Below are 27,998 nucleotides of genomic sequence, written 5' to 3'. Positions count from 1 at the left end.
GGGAGCTGTGAATGAAGGCTGATAACAACCAGTGAGCTGGAAGTACGTGCAAAGAGACAGGAGAAAACTATGGAGTCAAAAGAAAAGAAAGAGTATTAGAGTGCAAAGATACAAAGGGGCAGTGCACGATGGGAAGATGATTATATCAGTGATATTATTTTAAATTACGTGGTTTAAATTGTGGTTATTTGGCTCTTGCACAGTGCTCTGTGCGACTCTGGACTCAAAGTTTTGATCTAGAAATGAATAAATAGAATGAAATGATTTAGAGAATGACACGGTGGCGGTTTACCCGCGGCCACCGCATTTTAGCCGCGGGTCACCCGCCGAAAACGGGGAAGAAAACTAGCAGTCGCTGCGGCGACGAGGACAAGGCCATTCACCGCCCGCGTGCCATGAAAATAAGAGGAAGGAAGGTAGATAGGCCACGCGAGAGGAGCTGAAGGGTAGTAGAAAGGAACAGATGGTAAAGGAGGGAGGGAAGGGTGGTGGTGGAAAGGAATAGAACAGACATTGAAGGAGGGTGGAGAGGAACAGACCCCCAAGGGAAATGTGGAAGACAGAGTGGGAAGAAGACAGATGCCAGACTATGGGGGAGCGGAGGGAAGAAGATGGGTGCTAGACCAATTGGGGGGGGGGTTAAGGGAGAGGCACAGTAACAGCAAATGGAAGACGCAGAGAGAAGACACACAGTGGATGGAAGGAATTCAATGAGAAGATGTGGAAAGCAGAAACCAGACAACAAAGGTAGAAAAAAAATTATATTTATTTATTTATTTTTTGCTTTAGGATAAAATAGTATATTAGTTGTGTTGATAAAAATTTATAAACAAAGCCCTGCCAGCTGAACATCTCTTTCTCTAGTTCAGCAGCAGGAACTTTGATTTATAAGAAAGGAATAAGCTAAATATTACAGTACTAAGGCTTATATGGATGCAGCGGGGACGGTGACGGGGCGGTGAATGGGATGGCAGTGGCGGTGACGGGGCGGTGAAAGGGGTGACGGTGACGGGGCGGTGAAGGGAACGGCGGTGACGGGGCGGTGCAGAGGATGGTGGGCCGGTGACGGGGACAGATTTTTTCCCCGTGTCATTCTCTAAAATGATTTCCAAGTAGTTAAATACTTGGAAAAGGCAGTAGGCAGAGCTGGGGGGGGGGGACTTGGGTACCCAGTGTAAGGTATAACTCTAATGGTTAACGTAGCTGGTTTTAAGAACGATTTGGTCAGTTTCACATAGTCTGCTATTGAGACAGACACGGGGGACGCCACTGCTTGTCCTAGATTGAATATTGCTACTATTTGGTACTCTCTGAGATTCTGGAATGTGGCTATTATCTGAGTGTTTTGGCAGGTACTAGTGACCTGGAATGGCCGCCGTGAAGAAGGGCTACTGGACCATTGGTCTGACCCAGTAAGGCTATTCTTATGTTCTCAATTACATTGCATGTGCAATTTTTCATGCTTTTTATAGAATTAGGGAGCACCTGAATTATAGGATTGTCCCCTATATGTCATCATGCATAGCAATCATAAGAAAGGTTCCTAGTTCAATCAATGGGTCTCCCAGTCCCGATCTCTATTTCATTTCATGTAATAGTCCCGTAATCATCCCATCCAAAGCAGTGTAGATAATATCATTAAAATGTAGACGAAATACACCCAGGACCTTTTGAGCCCAGCTGGATTGTTGTTTTCTTGTGTATTTGTAATTACTGTATTTTAATTAGGTGTGTTTTTATTCCCCGCCTTGGTTAAAGTACTAAACCTATAGGCCTAGTTAAAATCTGTGCCGTGCTGTCGTATCTCCCTCCCCAGACCACCACACCCAATGAATCATTGAGCCAGTCCTGCAGGGATGGGGTGTGACAAGTGGGGCACCATTTCCTAAATTATATGTCTTTGACTGAGAGAGGGGCGGAGCAGTTCCCAGTCTTTCTCTACTGCAGCTGGGTTTCTTTCCCAAATGCACTGGGCCATTTGGGGGGGGAGAAGGGAAAGGAGGGGCATTATTTATCTGGAACCAGTGGCGGACTGCCCCAGGTGCCGTCTTGGTGGGGGCGCCAGCATCTCTCCTCCTCTCGGCACCCCCCTTCCCACTCCTCCCCCCACCGCAAGCATGCCTTCAGTTCCCTGCCACCGTGCCTCTAGTTCATCACCGGTGCGAGCACCAGCTCCAACCGGCCTCTCACGCCAGCCTCCGCCCTCCCCTCCGATATGACATCTGAGTCCCGCGACTAGAAAATGACGTCAGAGGGAGAGCCAACGCCGGCGAAGACACTCTCGCTACACCACAGTCTGGAACCCCTAGTTCAAAAAAAATCTGTTTTTGAACTCTGTGTTTATAGGCTTTGCTGCCTGCCACATAAGTGCTGCAATGTCATCTGTGTATGAAAAGGAGTTTGACAACGTTGCCCTGAGGAAGTGTCAACTGTGTCTTGGTTTTTCTTGCGGTGACTTGAATGAACAGTATCGTTTCTAACTTGAGATGAACCCTGATGCAGCCCACGTAGGCGAAACGTAGCCATGTCGGCAGCAACTTCTAAGTTGAATAAATCTGGTTCTCTGGATTCTCAAAGTCCGCCCAGACGCACACCCGGTGGCAAATTCTGCACCTTCGAAGCATTGTACATACTTTTCTACTAGTCTTATATAAAAGATATAGCATGTAAACTTTGTAGATACCGTCAAAACGACTGAATGTAAGAGAAACATAAACGTATTGTAACACCATTATAGAAGCTCGAGGATTATAACACCAGAAGCTCATGTAAACTGCTCTGAATTGACTCCCCAGTCATTAGTTGCGGTATAGAAGCTTTCAATAAACAATAAATAAAACAATAACAATAAACAATCAATAAAAGGTCAAGTAGGTGACGAGTACCCAATGACAGGTGTAAATGACCAGAGTATCACCATTTACGCATTTCTTGCCACCTAAAACAAGGCAGCTCTTTGCAGAATTACTCCTCGGACGTTTATCAAGGTTGTCCAGATGTGGTTGGGGATCCCAGATCTGCACTCAAACTAATTTTACACTAATTTAGGACTTGTCTGCAATTAAAGACTTTATAACGTCAAGAAAACTCCTCAATTGGTCGGGCGAGTAGAAAACATCATTATCCCCAAAATATTTAAGAAGACATTTGCACGGATATCTCAAATAAAATGAAGTACCAAGTGAACGTGTCACAGTACGCATAGCAAGAAATAATCTCCTCCTCTCCTACATTGCTCTTGCCAAATCTGGGAAAATCCAAATCCTATGTCCCAAAAACTGTACATATATTGTGGAAATAAAGATGTAGGATCAGATCTCCATCTTGTTCAAAAACCAATGTCACAAGGAGGGTGGCTTTTCCCATTATAGAAGGCTCCAATGATTCCGTAGATTTAGATGGATCGATTTCTAAGTTTTTAACATTTCCATTCCATCTCTTTGTCAGCCCAATCGTGTACCAGATGGAAAAATAAAAGGCCTTTGCTAGGGGTGGCGACATCTCAGATGGCATCTTCAAAATCTCAGTCAAATAACGTTTGAATAAGTCTATAGTTGATGTTCTTTGAACTTTTTGGGATTCAAACATCTAGTATAGTTCTCCAAATATTGAATTCTCCTACTGGTTAAAGTTTTATCTTTAATCAATAATTCTGTTGTCTTCTTGCAACCCTCTTTTTCTTTTATCTCTCTTTTTCCTTCATGTGGATCCCAAACAATTTTCAAAATCCTGCGTTTTAGTCTGCAAATCTTTAGGCAACACTTTAAGATCAGCTCAGCAGACATTATGATTAACTGAAGAACCCAATCTTACCAGAACATTCCATAGTTATCACCAGCAGTTTAGGAAGAGGAGAGTAGGACTGTGATGGAACAATATCCGGAGTAGCTGATACTGAATGTCCCAAAAGCCTTCCAATCTCCGTTGGCGTCCCCTCCTGCATTGGGGTAAGTCTCATGAGACTTTTCTCTCGACCTTTGGATACTCCCAACAGCAGAGTCCTTTGGGGCAACCTCCTCAACAAACTCTGTCAGTCCAACAGATAAGCAAGCCTATTGTAGCTGCTGGAAGAGGCTGAGGACAACCTCGCCTCCCAAGCAAACTGCTTCTCCCTACAGCAAGTTTGAAGGCCCAGCTTGATCAGTTTGCCATGTAGCAGGTAAGCTCAATGTCATCTGTTTCAAAACAGGACCGAATAAGGGAGTTGGTCAGGCAGAAGCTGCTTAGCGTGTCGCCATCTTGACTCCCCAATCCATTTACTTCTAGGTTATGTTGCCTGTGGTCATCAAAGAGACTGATGACTGTGAGCAAAGATATTCAGTGCTGGACTTACCTGGGCATCGCTGCTGGCAGTTATCCAGTGAAGTAGCTGCAAAGTGTTAGAACAGCCTTTCTGTAGTCCTAACTTTATGAAGCAACAAAACCAAAGGGAGAAGGGAGTTCCAACTTGGTCTGCAGTAAAAAAACCAACCAGGAACAAACGAACCAAAACTGCAGATATGTACAACGGTGTAGGCAAAATTTATTGTGACAACCAAATTATATCTAAAAACCTTTTTACCAAACATGGGACCCAACACGATCCGTGTTTCGGACAACCTTCATCAGGGGTCCATGGTAGAAAAGGGAAGAAAAATATGTCACAAAAAAAAAATATATAGTAGAGAAAACGGATTATATAAATCGCCAAGCGAGATTTTACAATACCCAGTGACCCTTGGCAATTTATATAATCCGTTTTCTCTACTATATATATATTTTTTTGTGACATATTTTTCTTCCCTTTTCTACCATGGACCCCTGATGAAGGTTGTCTGAAACATGGACCGTGTTGGGTCCCATGTTTGGTAAAAAGGTTTTTAGATATAATTTGGTTGTCACAATAAATTTTGCCTACACCGTTGTACATATCTGCAGTTTTGGTTTGTTTGGTCCTAACTTTATGATCCATTCCAGAGGCTGGCCTAGACTCAAACTCACTGCTATCCAGCTAAGCCTCAGCTCTGCCCTGACTCCGCCCAGTGATTTGTGCTGATATCCAGGAGTGCTTAAGAAAAACTGAAGAGCCAGTTGGCAGGATTTAACCGTGTAGGAGCGTTTCCTAACCTGCTAAATCCCACTGAGCATCTGCCCTCTCATAATGAACTGTTCAGGTCTCCAGTGTGCCTTAGGTTTCAGCCCTCTCTACTAGTTAGACTGTGAGCCTGCCGGGACAGATAGAGAAAATACTTAAGAGTAAACCATTTCGGGTGAATCTCTTCATGAAAAAGAGGCAGTTATTACATAAAAAATAATAAATATTTCACGCTCAGGTTCCTCAGGATCTTTTTGTTCAGAACCTCAGAAATGATTTCCCTCACCAGGGCCTTCAGGTCACCCGGAATTGTGCGATTGTTCTATTGTCTGCCGGATTCGCCATTGTTAAGTGGCTTCATTCTACAAGCTGTATTGAATGCGTGAGAAACTTTCGGAGCTCCCCTCCCCCCCCCCCCCCCCCCACCAGCCCTGCCAGTGAATACTCTGCCACCTCTGGATGTGAGTCCAACATCTGCAAAGCCATCTGGCATCTCAAGCTCCATAGTTAAAATGCTTCTGAACAGCGAAGTTATCTGGCTATCTCTAGGAGAATTTATTTATCCAACCAGCATTATCCAGGCTCTAGGAACACATCCAAGTGTTGCTCAGGCAACCACTGGCCTGGAAAACATTTATAGACCACTTATAGCGTAAGTGGTTTACATTCAGGTACTCAAGCATTTTCCCTGTCTGTCTTGGTGGGCTCACACTCTATCTAATGTACCAGGGGCAATGGGGGGATTAAGTGACTTGCCCTGGGTCACAGGGAGCAGCACGGGATTTGAACCCACAACCTCAGGGTACGGAGGCTGTGCCAAACACTCCCACCCAGGCTTCCAAGTTTAGTTAGTGAACAGGGATTTATGCTGCTCAAAAGCTGGCCAGTCAGACCGTTTGAATCTCGACTGTAAAAAATTAAATATGGAATTGTTTCTCTCTGGTCCGTCCCTCTGAGACGCTGTCTCGTCTGCCAACATATTGCGCCTGCCTGGTAAACCAGAAGCACATCTTAGCATCAAGATAAAATGCTCAGGTTTGTCGCATTGGGGAGTCTGACCGCAGCAGTCCAAGTGGGTTTGTGTCCTCGCATGTGAACCCGGTATTCAGGTTTTTCATATGGAACCTGCCTTTGTGGGTCATATCTCTGCCTCAGCTCAGGTCCTGCCTAGACTTGTTCTGCTGTTTTCCCACAGCAGGAGCGTTCATGTCACAGCCTGGAGTCTTTTGGCTTGCTTAGTTTGGTAATATCATCCACCGAGTAAATCCCTACATCCTAGTTCCTGCCTTCTTGCACTTTGTCACATCGCCCCGTTGCTCTACCATCCCCCTATCTGATGTCACCACCCAAAATGTGTGACTCTGAATTTTTATGCATTGAACATTCGAGACCAATTACTTCTTGTCTCTCTCCGAAATCATTCCGCATTTTCTATATCCCATCAGCAATGGCAAAACCTCTCTTCTAAACCCTTTGCAATGTCATTACATAAAGAGAGCCAGCCCTAGGGATGGGGCCCTGTGGTGCCCTCTTTTCCCCCCACACTCTGTCACCTCTCCGATCTGATGACCACAACGCCCAACTTCAAAACCTTCAGGAAAGAATTAAAAACCATGCTATTCAAGAAATTTGTCAACTGATCTAACTAAACCTCCCCAGATCCTAATGCTTTTTCCAACTATCTGGGAATGCCCAGGCTAATTCTTTTGTAAACCGCCTAGAAATAAAAGGTATTAGCAGGATAGAAGACACCAATCTAATATAATGAAACGCTAGGCCGCGCATGCGCACTTCCTATGTGTGCGCCGGTTTTCCGTGAGCTGTAGCGACACATAGGAAGTGCGCATGCGCGGCTTACGCTCTGTCCTGCTCCCTGTTGAAAGACACAGCGTCTCCCTTACACTAACTTTGCCGTCGCCGCCTCTCCGCTCTCTCTCTTCCTCCCCCCCCTCCCCCGAGGCGGATGGCCAGCGGCTTACGCTCATGTGCTGGCTTGGCGCACCAGAGGGCAAGATGAAGGGGGTGCGGAGCAGCGCTGGCGGCGGCAGTGTCCGGTAGGGAACACGTCCACGAGTCCCCCCTCCCGCATCTTGATAATTCTTTTGTAATCCGCCTTGAATTGCAAGGTAATGGCAGAATAGAAATCCCTAATGTAATGTAATGTAAAACTTGGATCCATCTCACACATTTCTCTCTGTTTCCAAAAGCTGTAAGGCTGTAAGGTCCTGAGTGCCTTTCCTATCCCAAAGTCTCATGTCTTCACCAGCTGCCAGGCATCATTTCTCACTTCCCTGTATGGCTGTACCTTCCTCTCCGCTTACCTTTTCCAGAAATTGGGCATAACCCTGATGTTCTCGGCCCTCCCGTGGAAAAAGCATGTTGAATTCAGGCCTCTAGCAATAGCCTTCCACTCTGAATTGGTTCCACACATTGCTTCAAAGTGCTGGTTCTGGTCTTGATTCTGGATCTCGCCTTCTCCAGATGTTTGGAGTAAGATCACCAGCAGCAATACCCAGATCAGGGCAATCTTTATGCACCATTCTAGATCACTAGAACCCTGCTTGTCCATCAAGGCCTGGAACCGACGATTGTGTAATCCTAACTCCTCCCCCCCCCCAAATAGAAAATAAAATGTCTGGACACATCTATTGCCCTTTGCATCTGATACGCAAGAGACTCTGGTGCGGCCAATCGTAACAATTTCAAAATCTCACTTTCTGTCAAGTCCCAACTAATGATGTCCAAAATGCCACTGTATCCTCAAAACATTCCCACTGAGGCAAAGATGCAATCAGTGCCCTTATTTCAGTGTTTCTTAATGGTATACATAATCATTTTCTGTTTTCTCTCCTTGCGTCCTGGCAGTGAAATTCTATTGATTGCCCCTACATAATCCATATCTTCCCTGTCACATAACCAAGTACTGCCCCGATTATATTTCCCCTTCTGAGGCCTTTTCTCTTCCATAGGAGCTATCTCTAGGATCCAACTCATGATTTAAGGACATCACCAAAGGGATTTTGCTTGCTTCTTCCCCTAGATAAACCACCTCACATGCCAAATATTCTTTCCCTGTAGACAGCTGTTCCAGTTTCACCACACTGTCTGTCCGCTGCGGGGTAAGACAATTATTTACAGATGTCAGCATGTTTACTTGGCCCATGTACTGCCATGCACTTTAATGCATTTTTACACTAATATCAATTATTAAGCTATTCACTTACTGAGCAAAATGCAGTCAGTGCCAGCCAAAATGTATTTATTTTTGTTCATAAGAGCTAAATATGTCCGGAACTGTTTATCTAAATTCTCCATCATTGTACCTTCAGATAAGAACATAAAAATAGCCTTACTGGATCAGACCAATGGTCTTTCAAGCCCAGTTGCCTGTTCTCGCAGTGGCCAATCCAGGTCACTAGTGGCTTCCCCTGTGTCTTTCTCAATAACAGACTATGGACTTTTCCTCCAGGAACTTGCCAAATCTTTCTATCCGCTCTTACCACATCCTCTGGCAACGTGTTCCAGAGTTTAACTATTCTCTGAATGAAAAAAAATTTCCTCCTATTGGTTTTAAAAGTATTTCCCTGTAACTTCATCGAGTGTTCCCTAATCTTTGTAATTTTTGACAGAGTGAAAAATTGATCCACTTGTACCCGTTCTACTCCACTCTGGATTTTGTAGACTTCGATCCTATCTCCCCTCAGCCGTCTCTTTTCCAAGCTGAAGAGCCCTAACCGTTTTAGTCTTTCCTCATACGAGAGGAGTTCCATCCCCTTTACCATCTTGACTGCTCTTCTTTGAACCTTTTCTAGTGCCGCTATATCTTTCTTGAGATAAGGAGACCAGAATTAAACAAAATACTCCAGATGAGGTTGCACCCCAAGTCACCCCAAGATGCACCCCAAGTCATTTGCAAAGCACTGGCTTTAGTATTTAACACTGAAGCTGCCATGTCCATGCTTCTAGGAGCTTAAAACAAGACATGATTCTCGTTTACTCACAAATTTGCATTTCAATCTAATTATCTTTTCTCGACCTTTGTTTGGCCACTATTAGCATTTGCCAAAGAAAATCAATAGTGTTGTTTCTGAAAATACAGTTCTAAGAGAGGATCATTGGCAGTTTTAAAACTTCTACAAAGTTGACCTGTTCATGATTGTAACCATCCTCTGCTACCTGTTAGGGATTGTATATTATAACGTGCCCTGACCCCCTTAGGCTATGTTTACCCACTAGATGATAATTACAAGAAGCGTGCCTTGAGAAAATTCAAACTTTATTAAGCAATTAATCAGTAAGAATTCCCCACCAATCCAAGAAAAGGTATCTGACACTAGTCTTCTGTGTGACCGGAGTCTGAAGCAGTATTGAGGGACTTCGTTGTTGAGATGAGTGACAAAGAGATCTACCGAAGGGTGTCAGCTTTATGGTTGAGATTAGAGAATGACACGAGGGAAAAAATTATCACTGTTCCCGCCATGTCCCCATGAGCTTGAGCTCGAGCTCATCCCCGTCCCCGCCCCGCAAACTGTCAGATCCCATCCGCACAAACCTCAAATAGTTATGATTTTATACTGAACTTATTAAAGTATAAAAAGAGACAATATTCTGTACAATTGTCATTTTATAAACACAAATAATACCGAGCAAGGATCAACAAAACCCCTGTCTCCCCTCCCTTTCACAAATATCCCCTCCACTATTGTGAAAACTGAACAAACTAAATTACTACAGAATGCTACATAGAAAAATCAAGCTAACAGAATACTTCAGTCACACATGACAGGAATAGTATTAGGGGAGTGCAACTAGGGCAACTGCCCCCTGGTCAGAGAGAGAGAGCCCTAAGCCAGCTGGAAGTTAAAGAAGCACAGCCTGGGCTTTGCGGTCTCCAGTTATGTCTAATACCAGCTCTAGCAGGATACATATTTCAAATCTGAAATATTGTAATCACAAAATATAAAATAAATTAATTTTTTTCTACCTTTTGTTGTCTGGTAATTTTATTCTTCAAATCACATTGGTCTCGGGCTTTGGTTTTGGGTTCCTTCTGTCTTCATTGTGGGATGGCTGGTTCTGAAGGTAAAATAGGCGCAAGAGGAGCTGGGGAGGAGATGCCGAGTCTGACACGGACACAATTTTTTTACCACAGGAGCAAGACTTTTTTCACTGCTCCCACGGGGCGGTGAAAGGTCATGTCCGCATTCCTGCGGTAAACCAGTTGCAAATGTCTCCATTCCTGCGGATTTACTGCGGTGACCACGGTTTACCACGGTAAATGGTCCCCATGTCATTCTCTAGTTGAGATGTCTAACATGCACCCTGATCCTACTTACTAGTGGTGCCAAAAATAATGCCTTCTAGTTACTCAATATTTTCCAACACATTTTAAGCTAAATGAATAGCAAAAATGCTTGAGTACCTGAATAGATTCATGTAAACTGTTCTGAGCTGTCCTGGGAGAACGGTATCGAAAATTGAATGAATAAATAAATACATTTGAGTAGTAAGAACAGCAAGAAGCAACATTCAGCGGGCCTAACATGTTTCTAATTACTACGTATGCATTTTGAGACTAACAGAGGCTCCCCAGTCATTGTTCTCGGTAACTTCAGGCCTACAAAATTAATGAAGTATATTTACCCATTTTTACTAAGGCGTGCAAAACACTAATGTGCCCATTATATTCTATGGACGCGTTAGCATTTAGCGCATGCTAATAGGGATGGTAGAGGTTATTGAAAGGTTCAAACACATAGTCACATATAGATAAAGTGGGGGTTTATTGAAAATGGAATATGTTTATTTTGTTATATTTGATGCATTATTCTTGTGATCAGTGCTTTGTTGTTGTATTTGATGATGTTTGCATCAATAAAACCGTTTGAATCTAAGCGCGCACCTTAGTAAAAGCTGAAAAAAACCAAGCTACTATGATTCGGGCTAAAGGCACACCGGATTCATTCCCCCAAACGGAGTCAAGCTCAATATTGAGAAATCCACCAGGGTCCTGGGAGACACCCTAGTGACATTTGAAAACCAGGCCAAATGTCATAGGCTACTACACAACAACTGAGAAGGATCAGACCCTAGTTCCTCCGCCAACACTATGGGATTCTCGTCCAGTCAATAATTCTGTCAACACTAGACTACAGCAATGGACTATTCTCTGGACTACTGGGGGGAAAACATAGCAGAAAACTCATATTCTACAAATCAAGATTCGATGAAGAGCGTAGGGAGAGGGGAGACATGATTGAGACATTTAAGTACATCACGGGACGGGTCGAGGTGGAAGAGGATATCTTTCTTCTCAGGGGACCCTCGACCACAAGAGGACATCCGCTCAAACTCAGGGGAGGGAAGTTTCGTGGAGACGCAAGGAAGTACTTCTTCACGGAGAGAGTGATCGAGCATTGGAACAAGCTTCCAGTGCAGGTGGTCGAGGCACGCAGCATCCCAGACTTCAAGAACAAATGGGATACCCATGTGGGATCCCTACGGGGTCATGCCAAGGAATAGGGTCACTAGGACTTGAATGAGCGGGTCAGTAGAGTGACAGTATAATTACAATTATACTTAAGGGGTCAGAAGACTTAAGAGGGTGGGTAAATGGTGTGGGCAGACTTGATGGGCTATATGGCCCTTATCTGCCGTCATCTTTCTATGTTTCTATGTTTCTATGATGACATCACACCACTAATGATAGGACTTCATCGGCTCCCAGTTGACAGAAAAATCAAATTGAAGGCCTGACATGGAGAGTGCTCTGACAGTTTCCCCAAATATTCTGAACTATGCGAAAGATCGACTGATGCTATCCTTTCCATCTCTGAAGGGAATAAAATACAAAAGGCAACATAGAAACTCCTTTCAATACCAAATTGAAAAAACGTGGAACACACTACCCCCTTATATGCTCTATTCTGCAAATACCTAAAAATATGGCTCTTCCAAAAATCCTGAGAAGAAGCCTAGCCCGACCAAAACTAGACTTACATATTCACGATTACAAGTCAGCTCTGACGTCGGAGAGAAGATTTCCGGTCAGCTAAGTGCAGTTTGTGAACCGCTGCCGGCTGCGAGTCCCCCCAACAAGCTGCTGAAGGCAGAAGGAGCGAGTGCAGCAAAGGGGTAACTAGGACCTGCCCCCCTCCCACTGCTGATCTGGAAGGCTTTCCTCTGACATCAGCTCTGACATTAGAGGGAAGCCCTGTGGGTCGGCTTCGGAAGGGAGGAGAGGAGGGGGCAGACAGGGATCCCCGGCAGCGGCTTCAGCGGGTGGGGTGGGCAGCAAGGAGGGATCTTCAACAGACGGGCAGGCAGGGAATATTCTCCACGAATGAGGGGGATAGGATGATGTTACGAGGTGATAGACTCAGGGGTAATCTAAGGAAATACAATTTTACAGAAAGGGTGGTAGATGCGTGGAATAGTCTCCTGGTAGAGGTAGTGGAGACAAAGAATGTATCTGAATTCAAGAAAGCGTGTTACAGGCACATGAGATCTCTCAGGGATTGGAGGAAATAGTGGATGCTGTGGATGGGGGAACTGAACGGGCCATTTGGCCTTTATCTGCCATCATGTTACTATGTTTCTATAATCATAAAGCTCTATGATCTCACAATGCAGGTGTAAAGAGCCTTAGCCAATAGGAAGAGGAGATGCAAATGTTAAGAGCCTTAGCCAATAGGGAGAGGAGGAGATAGTGGATGTTGAGGACAGACTGGATGGGCCATTTGGCCTTTTTCTGCCATCATGTTTCTATAATCATAAAGCTCTATGACCTCACAATGCAGGTGTAAAGAGCCTTAGCCTATAGGAGGAGGAGATGCAAATGTTAAGAGCCTTAGCCAATAGGGAGAGGAGGAGAAAGTGGATGCTGCGGATGGGCAGACTGGATGGGCCATTTGGCCTTTATCTGCTGTCATATATCTGTATTTCTATAACCATAAAGCTCTATGACCTCACAATGCAAGTTTTAAGAGCCTTAGAAGCTCATAATCAAAATTTTGAAATGTCCAAAAACAAGCCCGAGTCGGCACTTGGACATTCTAATAGCTGGGACATCCAAGTGCCAATAATAAAAAAAAAAACTTTCTGGATGTTCAGTAGCACTTCTAAGCTGTTGTGCATCCAGAGCTCTAAGGGGCATGTTGGAAGGTGTGTTATGGGCAGGTATTGGGCAGATTAAACCTGGCGCCCCCAAACCTCTAGCACTAACCTGTGGCACCCCACTAGGCACCTCTCCTACAACCCCATACCTTCAGAGACAATCTGGCAGGAAGGGTGCCTATTCCCTCCTGCCGGCAGGCCAGCCTCTTCATAATGGAAGGGCCTTCCCCTTCCTAGTGCATCCTGGGATGCATCGAGGAGGGGCCTAAGGTCCTGATTGGCACCAGGCGCCTAGAGCCCCTCCTATGGGCAGAGCCTTAGGTGTCTAGGACAGGGGTGCCCACACTTTTTGGGCTTGCGAGCTACTTTTAAAATGACCAAGTCAAAATGATCTACCAACAATAAAATTTTAAAAAAACACAAAGCACACTGTACGCATAGAAAATGTTAATTATCATTCCTATTACGGGGTTTTTTCAAAGAGGTCAAGGCAGATGACTCTATGCACTGTCACCTCAGTAACAACCATACAAAAATAGACAAATACCCCCTTCCCTTTTTACTAAACCATGATAGCAGTTTTTAGCGGCACTCATAGGCTCCCTGCGCTAAAAACTGCTATTGTGGTTTAGTAAAAGGGGACCATAGTGTAAAATATAGACAGCAGATATAAAGTCAGACACATTTTGATCACTAAATTTAAAATAAAATCATTTTTCATGAGTCTCTGGTTGCACTTTCTTCTTCTGACTGTGCATCCAATTTTTTTTTCCCTTCTTTCAGCCTGTATGCTTCCTCTCCTCCAGACCTCATTCCCTCCCCCAACTTTTTCTTCCTCTCTCCCTGCCCTTTCTTTCTTCCTGCCCTCTCCCAAGCCACCGCTGCCGCCATCGGGTAACAGGCCCCAAAGCCGCCACCGCCCCAAGCTCTCCCTGCTTCCCTGGGTCGGGCTGACCAGCATTCCTCTCCCCAATGTCAATTCTGCCGTTAGAGAGGAAGTTCCGGCCCAGCCAGGCAGCGATTGGCTGGCCCAAACTTCCTCTCCGACAGCAGAATTGACGTCAGGGAGAGGAAGGCTGATCGGCCCGGGAGATCGCAAAGGCAAAGTGAGTCTATCACGGAGCCCGGGATGGGCTCCACAATCGACTCACTTTGCCTTGGTGATTGACCTATTGGGCACCCCTGGTCTAGGCCAAGCAGGGCCCCTTAGGCCCCTCCCAATGTTGGAACACCTCACTAGACGTACAGAAAGACGGTTTTGATTATCGGCACTTGAACGTTCAAGTGGCAAATTTAGGATGCTTTTTGGATTTCTATGTTTTCTTATTACGAGCCTTTTATCTGCCATCATGTTTCTGTGTTTCTAATTCTAATTTTAAGGTCAAGGCTCTTGAAAGCATATAACAAAGAAGCACGAATCATGTATCTTTATACTAGGTAAATCAGCTGGAACGAGAGCAGTCGTTGACAAATTCAACACGGGTGTCTTACAGACCTGTCCCTCCTGAACACATCGTCAGTCCTGATGATAAGACAGGAGGCCGAGGCCTGGGCAAAAGGAAGTAGAATCTCAATACTATTTATGTAAATTCAGACTTGAAACCCTTCATAGTGCAAAAGGGCTGCCAGCAGCTAGCTGAGTCGGACATGATGTAGCAGGAAGAGCAGATCCCTGCACTACAAAAAAAAAAAGGTTAATTTATTCAAGATGTCTACTTACCAAGCAAAAGACAAAAAACTGTGCAACTGATGATTTTGTTATACCATAATAAGGACAAGAGAACAAATCACAGAATAAATGTGGCCTAGACCCGACAAGGGCCGTGTTTCAGTCATGCCAACGACCTTCTTCCGGGGTCCAGTCTTGCTATGAGCCACAGGCTTAAAATTGCTCGTTGGGTAGACAGTTTTTATTATGTTTTTTTGCACTTTTAAGCCTCTGGCTCATAGCCAAGACCAGAGCCCAGAAGAAGGTCATTGTCATGATCGAAACACGGCCCGTGCCGGGTCTAGGCCACATTTATACTGTGATTTGTTCTCTTGTCCTTGTTATGGTATAACAAGATCATCAGTTGCACAGTTTTTTGTCTTTTGCTTTGCGGTTGATTTTGTGGAACTTTTTGGGTGGACTTTTTGGGGGGTTCCTGCTCTGGTCTACTTACATTTGAAATTTGGTCATGAAGTCCTATTGAATGAAAATGATCTCAAGGCCAGTGTTAAACATTATGGGGCCCACAGCAGAAATAGGGCCAAGATCCCCAAAGCCTACCTGCATCATGTGTCTCCTTCAGCTTCCAGCAGACTTAGAACCCCTGCCGGATGGGCCCCAGGAAGTTGCCCTGGTTACATAAGAACATAAGAGTTGCCATACAGGGGCAGACCAAAGGTCCATGAAGCAGGCCAACCTAGGTCATAAGTACCTGGCAAGATTCCAAACAGTAAAACAAATTTTATATTGCTTACTCTAGGAATAAACAGTGGATTTCCCAAAGTCCATCTTAATAATATCCTATGAACTTTTATGAAATTATCCAAATCTTTTTTTTTTTTTTAACGCTGCTAAGCTAAACACTTTCACCACAAAATCTCCCTCTCAAAAATTGCTCCCCTTGGCCACAAAACTTAGTCAGTCAGCACTAAAAAATTACCATTATCTTGCGATATAGCCAATTATCTCATGCTGATTATTCGCATTTAACCAGTTAACTGGTCATACTGTTTCTGGCTGGTTAAATAGCACTAAATATTGGCCAGTATGTCAAGGGAGAAAAAAGAAAGTATGACAAAAGTCACCAAAAAGGAAATGCCACTAGAATGTTGAACTGAACTATTTTTAGATATCACTCCCAGAAGGTGTAGCTGTTGCCATTAATTTTAATTTAATTTCCATATTTATATCCTGCTTAACCACAAAGTTCCAAGCAAGTTACAAAAATCTGTGAGACTGAATGAATTCTTTGCGAGTTACAAAATCAAAAAATTTTACAAACCGTTAACTACATCTTAAAATATAATCATAATGTCCACTCTACTTAATCAAAAAGATTTCTGAAATAACTAATTGGATAACTCAACTTGTTGCAGAAGAAAACAATAATTTGTTCAAACAAACAATAATTGCATATATCAGAGAACAAATTAATATCAAATCCAATTGATTAACCACTACTTAATGATTTTTCATGCCCTTACTGGGCATGTAATTCATCATTGGTCTTGGTGAATGACATGTGCTCAAATCTTTTTAATTTGATGACAATTAAGAAATATAAAGTGCATTTAGTGCTTAAGGTGCTAAAGAAAGGAAGGCACTTATCTTTTGTGCCCGACGGCTGCCCAACCGTTTCAAACCAGGTTTCGTCAGGGGCTATGCCTCCTTTGAATATATGCACCAGAAATTGTATGAAATGCCTTAAATACGCAAAAATATCCAGCACCCGCACATGAGACAAGCTTGTATTAATTGTCATCAAATTAAAAAGATTTGAGCACATATCTTTTACCTTGACCAATGATGAATTACCACCCCAGTAAGGGCATGAAAAATCATTAAGTAGTGGTTAATCAATTGGACTTGATATTAATTTGTTCTCTGATATATGCACTAATTGGATAACACCAGATCAGAGCAAAAAAAAAAAAAAAAATTGCTTACGGCTCTTTTGAGTTTCACAAGAAACATCTGGGAATACCAGCATTTTTTGTCCCAGTGGCGTGGCGAGGATAAGTGGCACCCGGGGCTATCCCTCTGTTGTCACTTCCTAGGTGCGGGGCCCGAAAGTGACATCAGAGAGAGGCGACAACAATGTGGGCAGCAAGTTCGTAATGCTGCTCGCACAGGAAAAAATTAAAAAGGTATGAGGGAAGGGAAGGGGAAACATGCAGGGGGGATTAGGAAGGAGAGGAGGCAGGGGGAGGAGAAAGGGGGGAAGCAGGGGGCAGAGGCAGAAGGGAGGGGGAGGCAGGGAGGCAGGGGGAGAAGGCAGGGGGAAGGCAGAGGGAAGAGGAAGGAGGTAGGGGGAGGCAGGGAGCAGAGGCAGGAGGGAGGATGTAGGGGAGGCAGGGGGCAGAGGGAGGAGGTAGGGGGAGGCAGGGAGCAGAGGCAGGGGACAGGGGTAGGAAGCAGGGGGCGGAGGCAGGGGGAGGAGGCAGGGGGCGGAGAGGGGGAGGGGTGCCTGTACCCTTTTCAAAGACTGTGCCTGGAGCGGATGTCCCCCCCCCCCTCCGCACCCACCTTACTACGCCAGTGCCTTGTCCGTAGATTTGAAATAAGGTCATAATGAAAAGTCTCTACGCATACGATTAGAACAGTATATCGCAAACTGTGTGCCGCATGATATTTCAGGTGTGCTGCAAGATGTCGGGGAGCAGGAGAGGTACCAGTGTCCGTGACGGGCTACAGGACGCATTTCTCACAGCGAGAGGCACGTCCTGTAGGCAGTCAGCCTCCACCAGCGCCTCTCCTCCTCTAAGCGCCTCTTCTTTTTCTGCAAACTGCCCTCCCCCTCAGGACCTCTACACATGAGTGGATGTCGACACGATGATGTCACGTGCAGGTGCCCTTGAGCCGCAGCTGCCCGTTTAGTGTGCCGCGGCTCGTAAAGTTTGCGAGACACTGTATTAGAAAATGAAATTGCCAACGTCCCACTGATATTTCCCGATCTTTCCCCATCCAGATGGCTACTTCATCCCTGTGTCCTGTTTCCTGCTTTTCAACCTCTGCGACTGGGCTGGACGGAGTCTTACAGCAATCTGCATGTGGGTAAGTCTGTGGCATGTGGCACCGGGGGAGAAGGGGGAGCTAGGGCAGTGGTTATGCTGTGGTGTGCGAGGGAGGGAGTTTCTGCGCACTCGGTAGTGAATGGCGTGGCTGGGACAACCTGCAGAGGTTTCTGTGCAGACACGCTTTGGAAATTCACTGATTTCTGGTTTCCTGCCCTGGAAATTGTTTGTTTTGATTTGTGGTGAGCAGCGTCTGACGCCCTCCCATGAATCACATAAACAGGATCTTTGTGGGCTCTGGCTCTTTTTCGAAAGGGGTTCATGTGACTGGGCTAGGGTTACCATATGGCTCCAGAAAAAGGAGGACGGATTGAGTCCTCCGGGTTTTACTTCAACTGAAAGCAATGGAAGTAAGCTGAAGTAAAACCCGGATGCCTCAATCCGTCCTCCTTTTTCTGGAGCCATATGGTAACCCTAGAATGGGGTGCTCACGGAAGCCTTGTTGTGGCCCTTCGTTTAGCTGTTCCCAGAGTTCCACCTTCCAGTCACAGGTGACTTCTCCAGGGATCCTCTCTAATTACGTGGACCCCAGAGCTGATGTGAAACCGCTCTCCCCTCTCCCCTTCCAAAGTGCAATAACCTTGCCCCAGGCCTGAGTCCTAAATCTGTGATGTTTCTGCAGGATTGGAAAGTAGTGCGGGTTTGGTTTGTGTTTTGCAGAGTAATACAGGGAGGAGCTCTTTTTAATTAAACATTTTCCACACATAGAAATGGCATTTCTAAAATAGTGCAGTGGAATAAGCGCATACAAGTACATATGCCAAGATGGCGCACTTATATGCTCACCCTGTCTAGGGGAGTGCATCTGCAGTGTTTGAAGTACATGCTTATACACATTGAAAACATGCGACTACTACTATGAATTATTTCTATAGCGCTATCAGACATACACAGCGCTGTACAGAGTCACAAAGGAGACAGTCCCTGCTCCAAAGAGCTTACAATCTAAACAGACAAGACAGATAAACAGGATGTCAAAATGGCCATCAGGTCCCATGTCTCCCTCCCCATAGCACCCTGCTTGTGTACCCTTTAACTATATATAAAGTTCCTGGAAGTGTTACACTGGTATGTGTGTGACAGCTGTTAGGGCTCAGCATTGCCCCCCTTGTGCAGGGGCATAGAAGATGGCAGTAACGATTTCTCCCGGTGCAATTTACTAGTATGGAATACCTGTCTGTGAATATTTTAATTCTAAAAAGCTCCCGATAACATGCATGACTAGGGGGAAGTGGGGGACATCCAACAAGCTGTCCTTCAGAGCTCTTTTAATGGACATCTGCAGAAAGCTTTCACAAGCTCAGTACAATTATAGCAAAGTGGGAAACAGGATTCCCAGCAAGACAGCTGAGGGTGACCCCCCTCCCTCCATCAGCCACTTATATAGTAAGGTGCAACAGGGTGTGCAGGTGGCAAGCCATACACAGGATGTCTGTCTGGGAAGGAGGGAGGACGCATTCGGCTAAGTTTTCCTGTTTACTTGCAGGGTGTGTGGGACCAGCTCACTTCCCTCCCGTTGCTGCGTAGGCAGGGAATGATGTCTGGTTCTGAGAGTTGTCTGTTCATTCTTGGCTTTGCTCAGAATATGCAGACCTCTGTGCTGCTGGTGTGAGAGGGGGAGGGGTGACTTTACTGACCTAGGTCAAGGACACTGATGGGGACAATGCAAAAAACCATGCAGTAGAACCGGCTCAGAACACAGCTCCTATTGCAAAATCAGCAAGCAGAAAATACCTTAGCGCGTTGTAAGCAATGAGGATGCAAACTGATGCGGCAGTAAATCCGTAGTTAATTGCAAAATGTCCCTGTCCCTGTCAGTGCCTAAGCGGTGATTAGCTCACACACCTGTCAATGCCTTAGTGGTGATTAGCTCACACATCGACAGGAATACATAGTAACAGTAAATTACGGCAAACCTGAATGGTCCATTCAGTCTGCCCAACCATACGGCAAAATCTCTGGTAGTCTATCAGCCTCCCCAACATGACCCCCCAATAGTCAATTTCTGCATTGGCCCCACGACAGTCCAATGGCCCCCTTCCCTCCCTCTGACCTGACCCCCTGCCTCCAAAATTCAAATAAAAATCCATAAATCTAGTGGCCCCTCACTCGCCATACCTGACCCACCTTTTTCCCCAACTTGTCTGATAGTCCTCCTCCTTTCCTCTGACCTAATCCCCTTCCCCCAACTTAAAAATATTAAATCCCTGATGTGCCGAAGCCATCACGACTCTCCCCATAACCCCCCCCCCAAGGCATACCTTATCAGAGGCATGAGCATACTTACTCATTCCTGCCTCCAGTGCCACCATCTTGAAAAATGGCAGTGCTCGTCCCTATGCAATGCATCCTGGGATACACCGAGCAGGGTCATCTGCCAAATAAGGGGGTTTGGTCAGGTAGACTGAGGGGGCCACTAGATGCCGGAGAATTATTTTAAGTCTTGGGAAGGGGGTTTGTGGCAGGGTGGGAGGGGACAGTAGATTACCATGGATTTTTACTTTTAATTTCAGGTGTAAGAGGTTGGATCAGAGGGATGGAGGGGGCCGCTAGACACCAGAGACCGATGGAGAAAGCTTGTGGGAGTAGGTGGGGTGGGTTGGGGGGAATGAATGAAGCTAGATACCTACTCCTGTCAACCAACCCTCTTATGCTGCCTCAGACCTCATAAAAAATTTCCCATTTTGTGTGTATGTCAAAAGCTTTTTTCTATCTTCTGCATTTCTGTGGAATTGGGAATGACCGCATTGTTTAACATAGCGGGCAGCCATGTTTACTGTACAAGTTAATTCAGTAACTTACTTGTAAACCCTGTGGTAACCACATAGTTTGGTTAGTAGTAACTTTTTGTATTGTCCCTTCAGAAAACACAATACTCATCTGAGTCCACAGAGCCTTCTCTGACCCAAACTGCCAACCCACTCATGTTAGAATGGAGATACCCTTCTCTTAAACTACATGTGTCATAGATGCATCCTCAGAATACACATATGAGCTGTATCAAACCTTATACACTCATGTCCATCTTCTTCCCTGTCCCTCAGAGTCGCAACACACTTCATGCCCATTCAGTCCCCCAAACCCCTGGAGTCGTGACCCTCAGGCTTTTATGCAAGGTCCTTAATCCCTTCCCTCTTGTCAGCCAGTGAAAGAAAGCAGCTCCTCTACCTTTGATCACCCCTATGACCTTAGAAGACCCCTGGGAACTTAAACTCCTCTTCCCCCTAGAACCCGACTCTCTCACCTTCACTGAACTGATATCTTCCCCCACTCATGCTGCTGGCCATACTATTGACCCAGTTCTAACTTCATTGTGTCCCTTGTTCTCTTGGTCAGATCGTTTCTTTATTTCTTTTTCTCTGTCCTGGCACAACACAATCCAATAAGTTCCATCTTTCCAGTCAAGATTTCTTAACCGTTTGAACCATTCTGAAATCGCGTCCCTATTCACTTTCCTCCCTAATAGCTTCACCACCCTATCTGTAGAAGAGCGAGCTATATGCTGGAATCAATGCTTACCTTCCGCTGTAAACACTAAAAAAAGATTTTCCTCATTTCTTTCACAAGCAACCTTGGTTCAACTCTAACCTCCTATCACTATAGCGACAGGCTGAAAAGAGATGGTGAAAATCCAGACAGGCTTCCTCTTTGGAAGCCTGCAAAATACTCCAACAGGAGTATAAACGTAAGATACTTGCAACAAAAAAAACTTTATTGTTTGAACATTATTTAAATGCTATTAGCCCTCCAAATCTCTTTTTTTCATCGACTAGACAGTTTTCTCCTAAGCCTTCACCGTCAGCACTACCAACACCTTCTGCCAATGCTTTGGCTTTATACTTCACCAATAAATTTATTCTCTTTGATCAACTTTCCTTTCGTCCACTACCATTTCAGTAACAATGCTCAACATCACTCAGGTTTCATCACCTTCGTCAGCCCTCTCCTAGTCCAAATGGGCTCATTTTCAAACCCTATCCTTAATGAAAATTGTCCAAAGCACTTACCAAGATGAATCCCACATCTTGCATATGCAACCCCTTACCTACACCTTGGTTAAAGTTGCCTTCTCATGAATTGCTTCCATTAGCTCTGAACCTGATTACTAACAGCTTATCTGAAGATATTGCTCCCTGTTATCTGTCCCACTCTATACAACCAAATAGTGAGCTATCTCAACCAAACAATTATAGACCAGTCTGTAATCTCTGCTTTCTCTCAAAACTTATAGTACGAATTGTGTTTGAACAATTGACCGTTTTTGTAGATAAAACTTAGGTACTCCATCCTAGACAATCCCAGGTTTTTGTACTGGCCACAGTATGGAAACAATCATCACTGCCCTCTTGAGTGAGATCCACTCAACTTTTGAGACAGGAAAAGTGGTTTTATTAGTATCATTGGACCTATTCACGGCCTTCGACTTAGTCGATCATCAACTTCTGTTAACACAGTTATCAGATACTGGCCTCTCAGGTACTGTATTTTTGTGGTTTCAGTCTTTTCTTCAAAACCATTCTTCTCCCGGGGATGGCGTCATAGTCTGGGAACTTCACTGCTTGCCAGCATCAGGCCTTCCTCTTTGCTGGATCCAGCCTTCACGGAAGTAGGAGGAAGGCCCAACACTGGCAGAGCAGTGAGTTAAGGCTGCTGACAATGAGAGAATGCTCTGAACAACCTTTTTACGGCCCATTGGGATCTTCCTTCTGCCGCGTCGTCAGTACTGATGACCTGACAGAGAGAAGCCCTGGTGGAGCAGGCCGCAAAAAAATCTCATTGTGGGATGGGGGATGGGAGGGAGGGATGAAAAGGTGCTGCACATGGGGGGAGAGAGGAAGAATTGTTGAACATGGGCTGGAGAAGAGATGCAACAGAGGTAAAAAAAAAAAAAAAAAGGGGGGGTGAGAGGGGGAAATCCTGCATATGGTGGAGAGGAGGGAGACATGCATGGAGAAGAGAGTAGGAAAAATAAAAAATGATCCGTCCCCACCCGTCCCCGTCAGGATCCTCTCCGTCCCCACCCGTTTCCGCCAGGATTCTCTCCATCCCCACCCGTCCCTGTCAAGATCCTCTCCATCCCCACCTGTCCCCGCCAGGATCCTCTCCGTCCCCACCCGTCTCCGCCAGGATTCTCTCCGTCCCCACACGTCCCCGTCAGGATCCTCTCCGTCCCCACACGTCCCCGCCAGAATCCTCTCCGTCCCCAACCATCCCCGCCAGGATCCTCTTCGTCCCCACCCGTCCCCATCAGGATCCTCTCCGTCCCCACCCGTCTCCGCCAGGATCCCCTCCATCCCCATCAGGATCCTCTCCGTTCCCACACATCCCCGCCAGAATCCTCTCCATCCCCACCCGTCCCCTTCAGGATCCTCTCCATCCCCACCCATCCCCGCAAGGAATTACCTCCATCCCCGCCCGTCCCCATAAAAAGCAACAATTACTTCTGACAGGATCATCAATTCCACAGTTTCTTTTGTGTTTGCGCTGCTGTTTTCCTTGTGGAATCTCTTTGGAACCCTTTTTTTGTTTTCTGTTCAGGTAATTAAATTATAAACCCCCTCTTTTACTAAGGCTGACGTGTCCATTATATTATATGGACGAACCCTGCTTCCAAAGCCTTCCATCCCCTTGGGAGTCCCGTTGGCTAGAGGGGGGTTCCCGTGGAAGTCCCGTGGGCCAGAGGTGGGTCCCCATGGGAGTCCCGTGGGTTAGGGGGGATTCCGTGCAGAACTCTATTCGGGATCCTCTGCCTAGCCCATAAAGCCCTTCATCAGGGTACTCCATTACCCCTATCTAATCTCATTCTGCCTTATACCCTTTCAAGAGCCTTCGATCCTTAGATTCAAATTGCCTGGCTCCCCCCACCCCATCAAAAGCATATTAAGAAGCTACCAGAACTTCAGCAGTTTTCTTTATCGCCCCGAAACTCTGGAATTTATGACCTCAAAGTATTAGGAACCTTCCTACACTACCTGCTTTCAAAAAATGCTTTGAAGACTTTTGATTATGAACACATTTTCGGAAGATCTGCTTATGTTCTTATGATGGCTTAGCGGCCCCTACCCCCCCCCCCCCCACCCCCCGTGTTCTGAAGCTCTCTCCCTCCCCCTTTATTAAGCCACAGTAGAAGTTTCTACCACGGCCCTGAGCACTAAATACTCCAATGCTCAAAGAATTCTATGAGTGTTGGCACATTTAGCACTCGGGGCCAAAAGGGGGGGGAGGTCTGTTTATATAAGAACCTCTACCAGGCATAGAAAAACACACATCCCATTCACTTACCCCCCAATCAAAGAAGTAAAACGGAAAAAACTATACAACGGACTACTGGCCACTCAGGCAGCAAAGATAGACAACCAAGTCTCCAACCTATTGACAACAACCCCAGACTACAAGATGTTCAGAAAGGAAATAAAAACTATACTCTTCAAGAAATCCCTTAATAAAGCTTAATACCATGATAAAGCTTAACCCCCCTCTTACCATCCCCTTCCTAACCCCAGATCCTACTTTTCCCTCTCTTGGAAACCTTCTCTGATCTAACGTTGTAACCCTTCTTCCATAACTCTTTTTGTAATCCACTTTGAACCGAAAGGTAATGGCGGAATAGAAATCTGTAATGTAATGTAATGTAACATAAGAATTGCCGCTGCTGGGTCAGACCAATGGTCCATCTTGTCCTCTCACGCGGCGGCTCTTAGGTCAAAGACCAGTGCCCTAACTGAGACTAGCCCTACCAGCGCACGTTCTTGTTCAGTAGAAACTTGTCTAACTTTGTCTTGAATCCCTGGAGGGTGTTTTCCCCTATAACAGCCTCTGGAAGAGCATTCCAATTTTCCACCACTCTCTGGGTGAAGAAAAACTTCCTTATGTTTGTACGGAATCTATCCCATTTAAACTTTAGAGTGCCGTCCCTACCTTGAAGAGGGTGAACAACCTGTCTTTATCTACTAAGTCTATTCCCTTCAGTATCTTGAATGTTTCTACCATGTCCCCTCTCAGTATGCTCTTTTCAAGGGAGAAGAGGCCCAGTTTCTCTAATCTTTCGCTGTACGGCACCTCCTCCAGCCCCTTAACCTTCTTAGTTGCTCTTCTCTGGACCCTTTCGAGTAGTACCGTGTCCTTCTTCATGTACAGCGACCAGTGCTGGACGCAGTACTTCAGGTGAGGGCGTACCATGGCATGATAACCTTGTCTGATCTGTTCGTGATCCCCTTCTTTATCATTCCTAGCATTCTGTTTGCCCTTTTTGCTGCCACCGCACATTGTGTGGACGGCTTCATCGACTTGTCGATCAGAACTCCCAAGTCCCTTTCCTGGGAGGTCTCTCCAAGTACCGCCCCGGACATCCTGTATTCGTGCATGAGATTTTTGTTACCAACATGCATCACTTTACACTTATCCACGTTGAACTTCATCTGCCATGTTGATGCCCATTCTTCGAGCTTGATTATGTCACGTTGCAGATCTTCACAATCCCCCTGCGTCTTTACTACTCTGAATAACTTCGTATCATCCGCAAATTTAATCACCTCACTCGTCGTACCTATGTCCAGATCATTTATAAAGATGTTAAAGAGCACGGGTCCAAGCACCAGCCCTGCGGCACCCCACTGGTGACGCTCTTCCAGTCCGAGTATTGTCAATTTACCCCCACTCTCTGTTTCCTATGCTCCAGCCAGTTTTTAATCCACGTGAGTATTTCACCCTCAATTCCATGGCTTGCAATTTTCCGAAGTAGTCGTTCATGCGGAACCTTGTCGAACGCCTTCTGAAAATCCAGATATACAATGTCAACTGGATCGCCCTTGTCTATCTGTCTGTTTACTCCCTCAAAGAAGTGCAGCAAGTTCGTCAAACACGATCTGCCTTTGCTAAAACCATGCTTACTGGTCCTCATCAGCCCGTGTCCGTCAAGGTGATCAATTATATTCTTTTGTCAAGGTGATCAATTCTATTCTTTTGTCGTATGAGTGTTGTGTATGCGCTGGCCTTGTAATTATGGAGTTCCTTTTCTTTTCTTTTCCATTGTAAACCACTTTGACCGCCAGAATTGCAGTATGAAAAGTAATTTTAAATAATAATAATAAACCTCCTGCCCCCAGGATGAAACCATCCATCACTCTTATGTTCTCTTCTGAAGAGGGGGATAGAATGGCCAGATCATTTGATTTCTGAATCATTTCCTTTCAGTCCAGAGGAGGTCGTTAAAGGTTAGCGAGATGGGCTTGGGATTCTCTAGTGGATTCGATTCTCTTCTGAGGAGGGGAGTAGAATGACCAGATCACTAGCATATATCAAACATTTTTGATTTCCAAGTCATTAAAGCCGATATTCAAACCCCACGAGTTAGCCAGATTGATTCCCGCAGTCGGTGCTGAGCCCAGATATTAAATGCTGGGCAGTTTCCAGTGACCAGTTTGGTTTTGGCCGCTATAAACTTTAGCCAGTTAAGTCGATATTCAGCGTTGTCTGGCTAAGTATATAGCGGCCGAGGATAGACCAGCTATTAGTGCTTTCAGTTTCATGGATAACCAACTAAGTCGTGCGTCATAGCTGGCTGTCTGCTAGCCGCTAAGCGCTAATGTTCAATGGCCATCTCACACTGAATATCAACACCGGACTGGCTACATGCTATTTAACCAGCCTGGAGCCATTCCTGGCCAATTAAGAAGCACTGAATTGGGCTGATTGAGTTTAGGGCCTGGGGCCGAGGATCTCTGCAGAGGGTAATGTCTCCAAAAGGATTTGTTTTTCACACATCATGACAGAAATGAACCCAGGGTATGAACTAAGAATTGCTTAGATGGTCCATTTAGTCCAGTAACCTGCTTCCTGCTTCTAACAGTGGCCAATCCAGGTCACAAGTGCCTGTCTGGATCCCAAAAGGTAGCAAGAGACAACCCCAGGGATAAGTAATGCCTTCCCTAGGTCCGTTCTAATAGCAATCTATGGACTCTTCCTCCAGGAACTTGTCCAAACCTTTTCTAAACCCAGCTATGCTAACCACTGTTACCACATCCTCTGGTAATGAGTTCCAAAGCTTAACTATTTGTTGAGTGAGTGAAGAAATATGTCCTCCAATTTGTTTTAAAAGTAGTTCCATGTAACTCCATTGAGTGTCCCCTGGTCTTTGTACTTTTCGTAATGTTTACCTGTTCCACTCCACTCAGGATTTTGTAGACTTCTCTCATATCCCCCCTCAGCTGTCTCTTCTCCAAGCTGATATTGATGAGGGTGGGGCTAGGGCTACATCCGTGTCTCGCCACTCCCTGTCTGAAGCTCTCTCTACAGGTTGTTTATCTTGTGACTTAGAGTTGAAGAGTAAACGTGTGGGATATAATTAGATCATAGGACTTTTCTCCAATTCGTTTTCTGTTTTTCGAGAGTGAGACTGTGCCGACAAACTCAATGAAAAGCTTTACTGAAGTCAATATAACATGCAGCTGTTTCCCTGAGGGGGGGGGGGAGAGTAAAGATGTGGTTGGTGCTTTGGGAAGACTTTTGCTGTTGGTTGGAAATTATAGTAGGAAAGTACAGTTTGCTCATATCCTTGACTCCCTCCTTCACCTTGTCTGTCTGGCAGAGCTGTTCTAGTGAGTAATGGATGCGAGTCCTGTGACCGGGAGGACAGCCAGGAAGGAACGTTGCCAGCACTCCTGCTTTAGGAAAGACAGTCCCTCAATTTGGTCAAAGAAGAGCCTGTTTCTAACCACAGAATTTACACAAAAGTTCCTCAAAATAGCCTTTAAATACTGGCTTTTGTAGCAGAAAGCTTTTTACCATGGCAACTGACTGGTTAATGAAAACTTTGGCAGAAGCTGCTGTGCAAGAACAATAAACCCAAGGCCAGAAGGAAGCTAAAGCACTGAACCACCAATAAGGGAGCGCAACCAGGGAGAAGGAACCCAATGCACTGAGCACAGCCAGACAGGAGCCCCAGCCAGTGAACACAGCCTGGGAGAAGGAGGTCAAGACAGTGAGCAGCGCCAGGGAGAAGGAGGTCCAGCCAGGGAGAAGAAGGTCC

At 45.4% G+C, this 27,998-nt stretch overlaps 1 protein-coding gene across 9 annotated transcripts in view; it reads left to right on the top strand.

Annotated features, from left to right (window-relative positions):
• SLC29A1 (solute carrier family 29 member 1 (Augustine blood group)) overlaps positions 1-27,998 on the top strand; it is a 192,128-nt gene that overhangs the window by 148,410 nt on the left and 15,720 nt on the right. For all 9 annotated transcript variants that reach the window (XM_033936602.1, XM_033936595.1, XM_033936600.1 and 6 more), the window contains one exon: positions 17,866-17,951. In XM_033936602.1, coding sequence (XP_033792493.1) covers positions 17,866-17,951 — 86 coding nt within the window. The remainder of the gene's footprint in view (positions 1-17,865; positions 17,952-27,998) is intronic.

The sequence above is a fragment of the Geotrypetes seraphini genome, chromosome 3, assembly GCF_902459505.1.
Source record: "Geotrypetes seraphini chromosome 3, aGeoSer1.1, whole genome shotgun sequence".
Classification (NCBI taxonomy): domain Eukaryota; kingdom Metazoa; phylum Chordata; class Amphibia; order Gymnophiona; family Dermophiidae; genus Geotrypetes; species Geotrypetes seraphini.
This window is presented reverse-complemented; position numbering and strand designations above follow the sequence as displayed.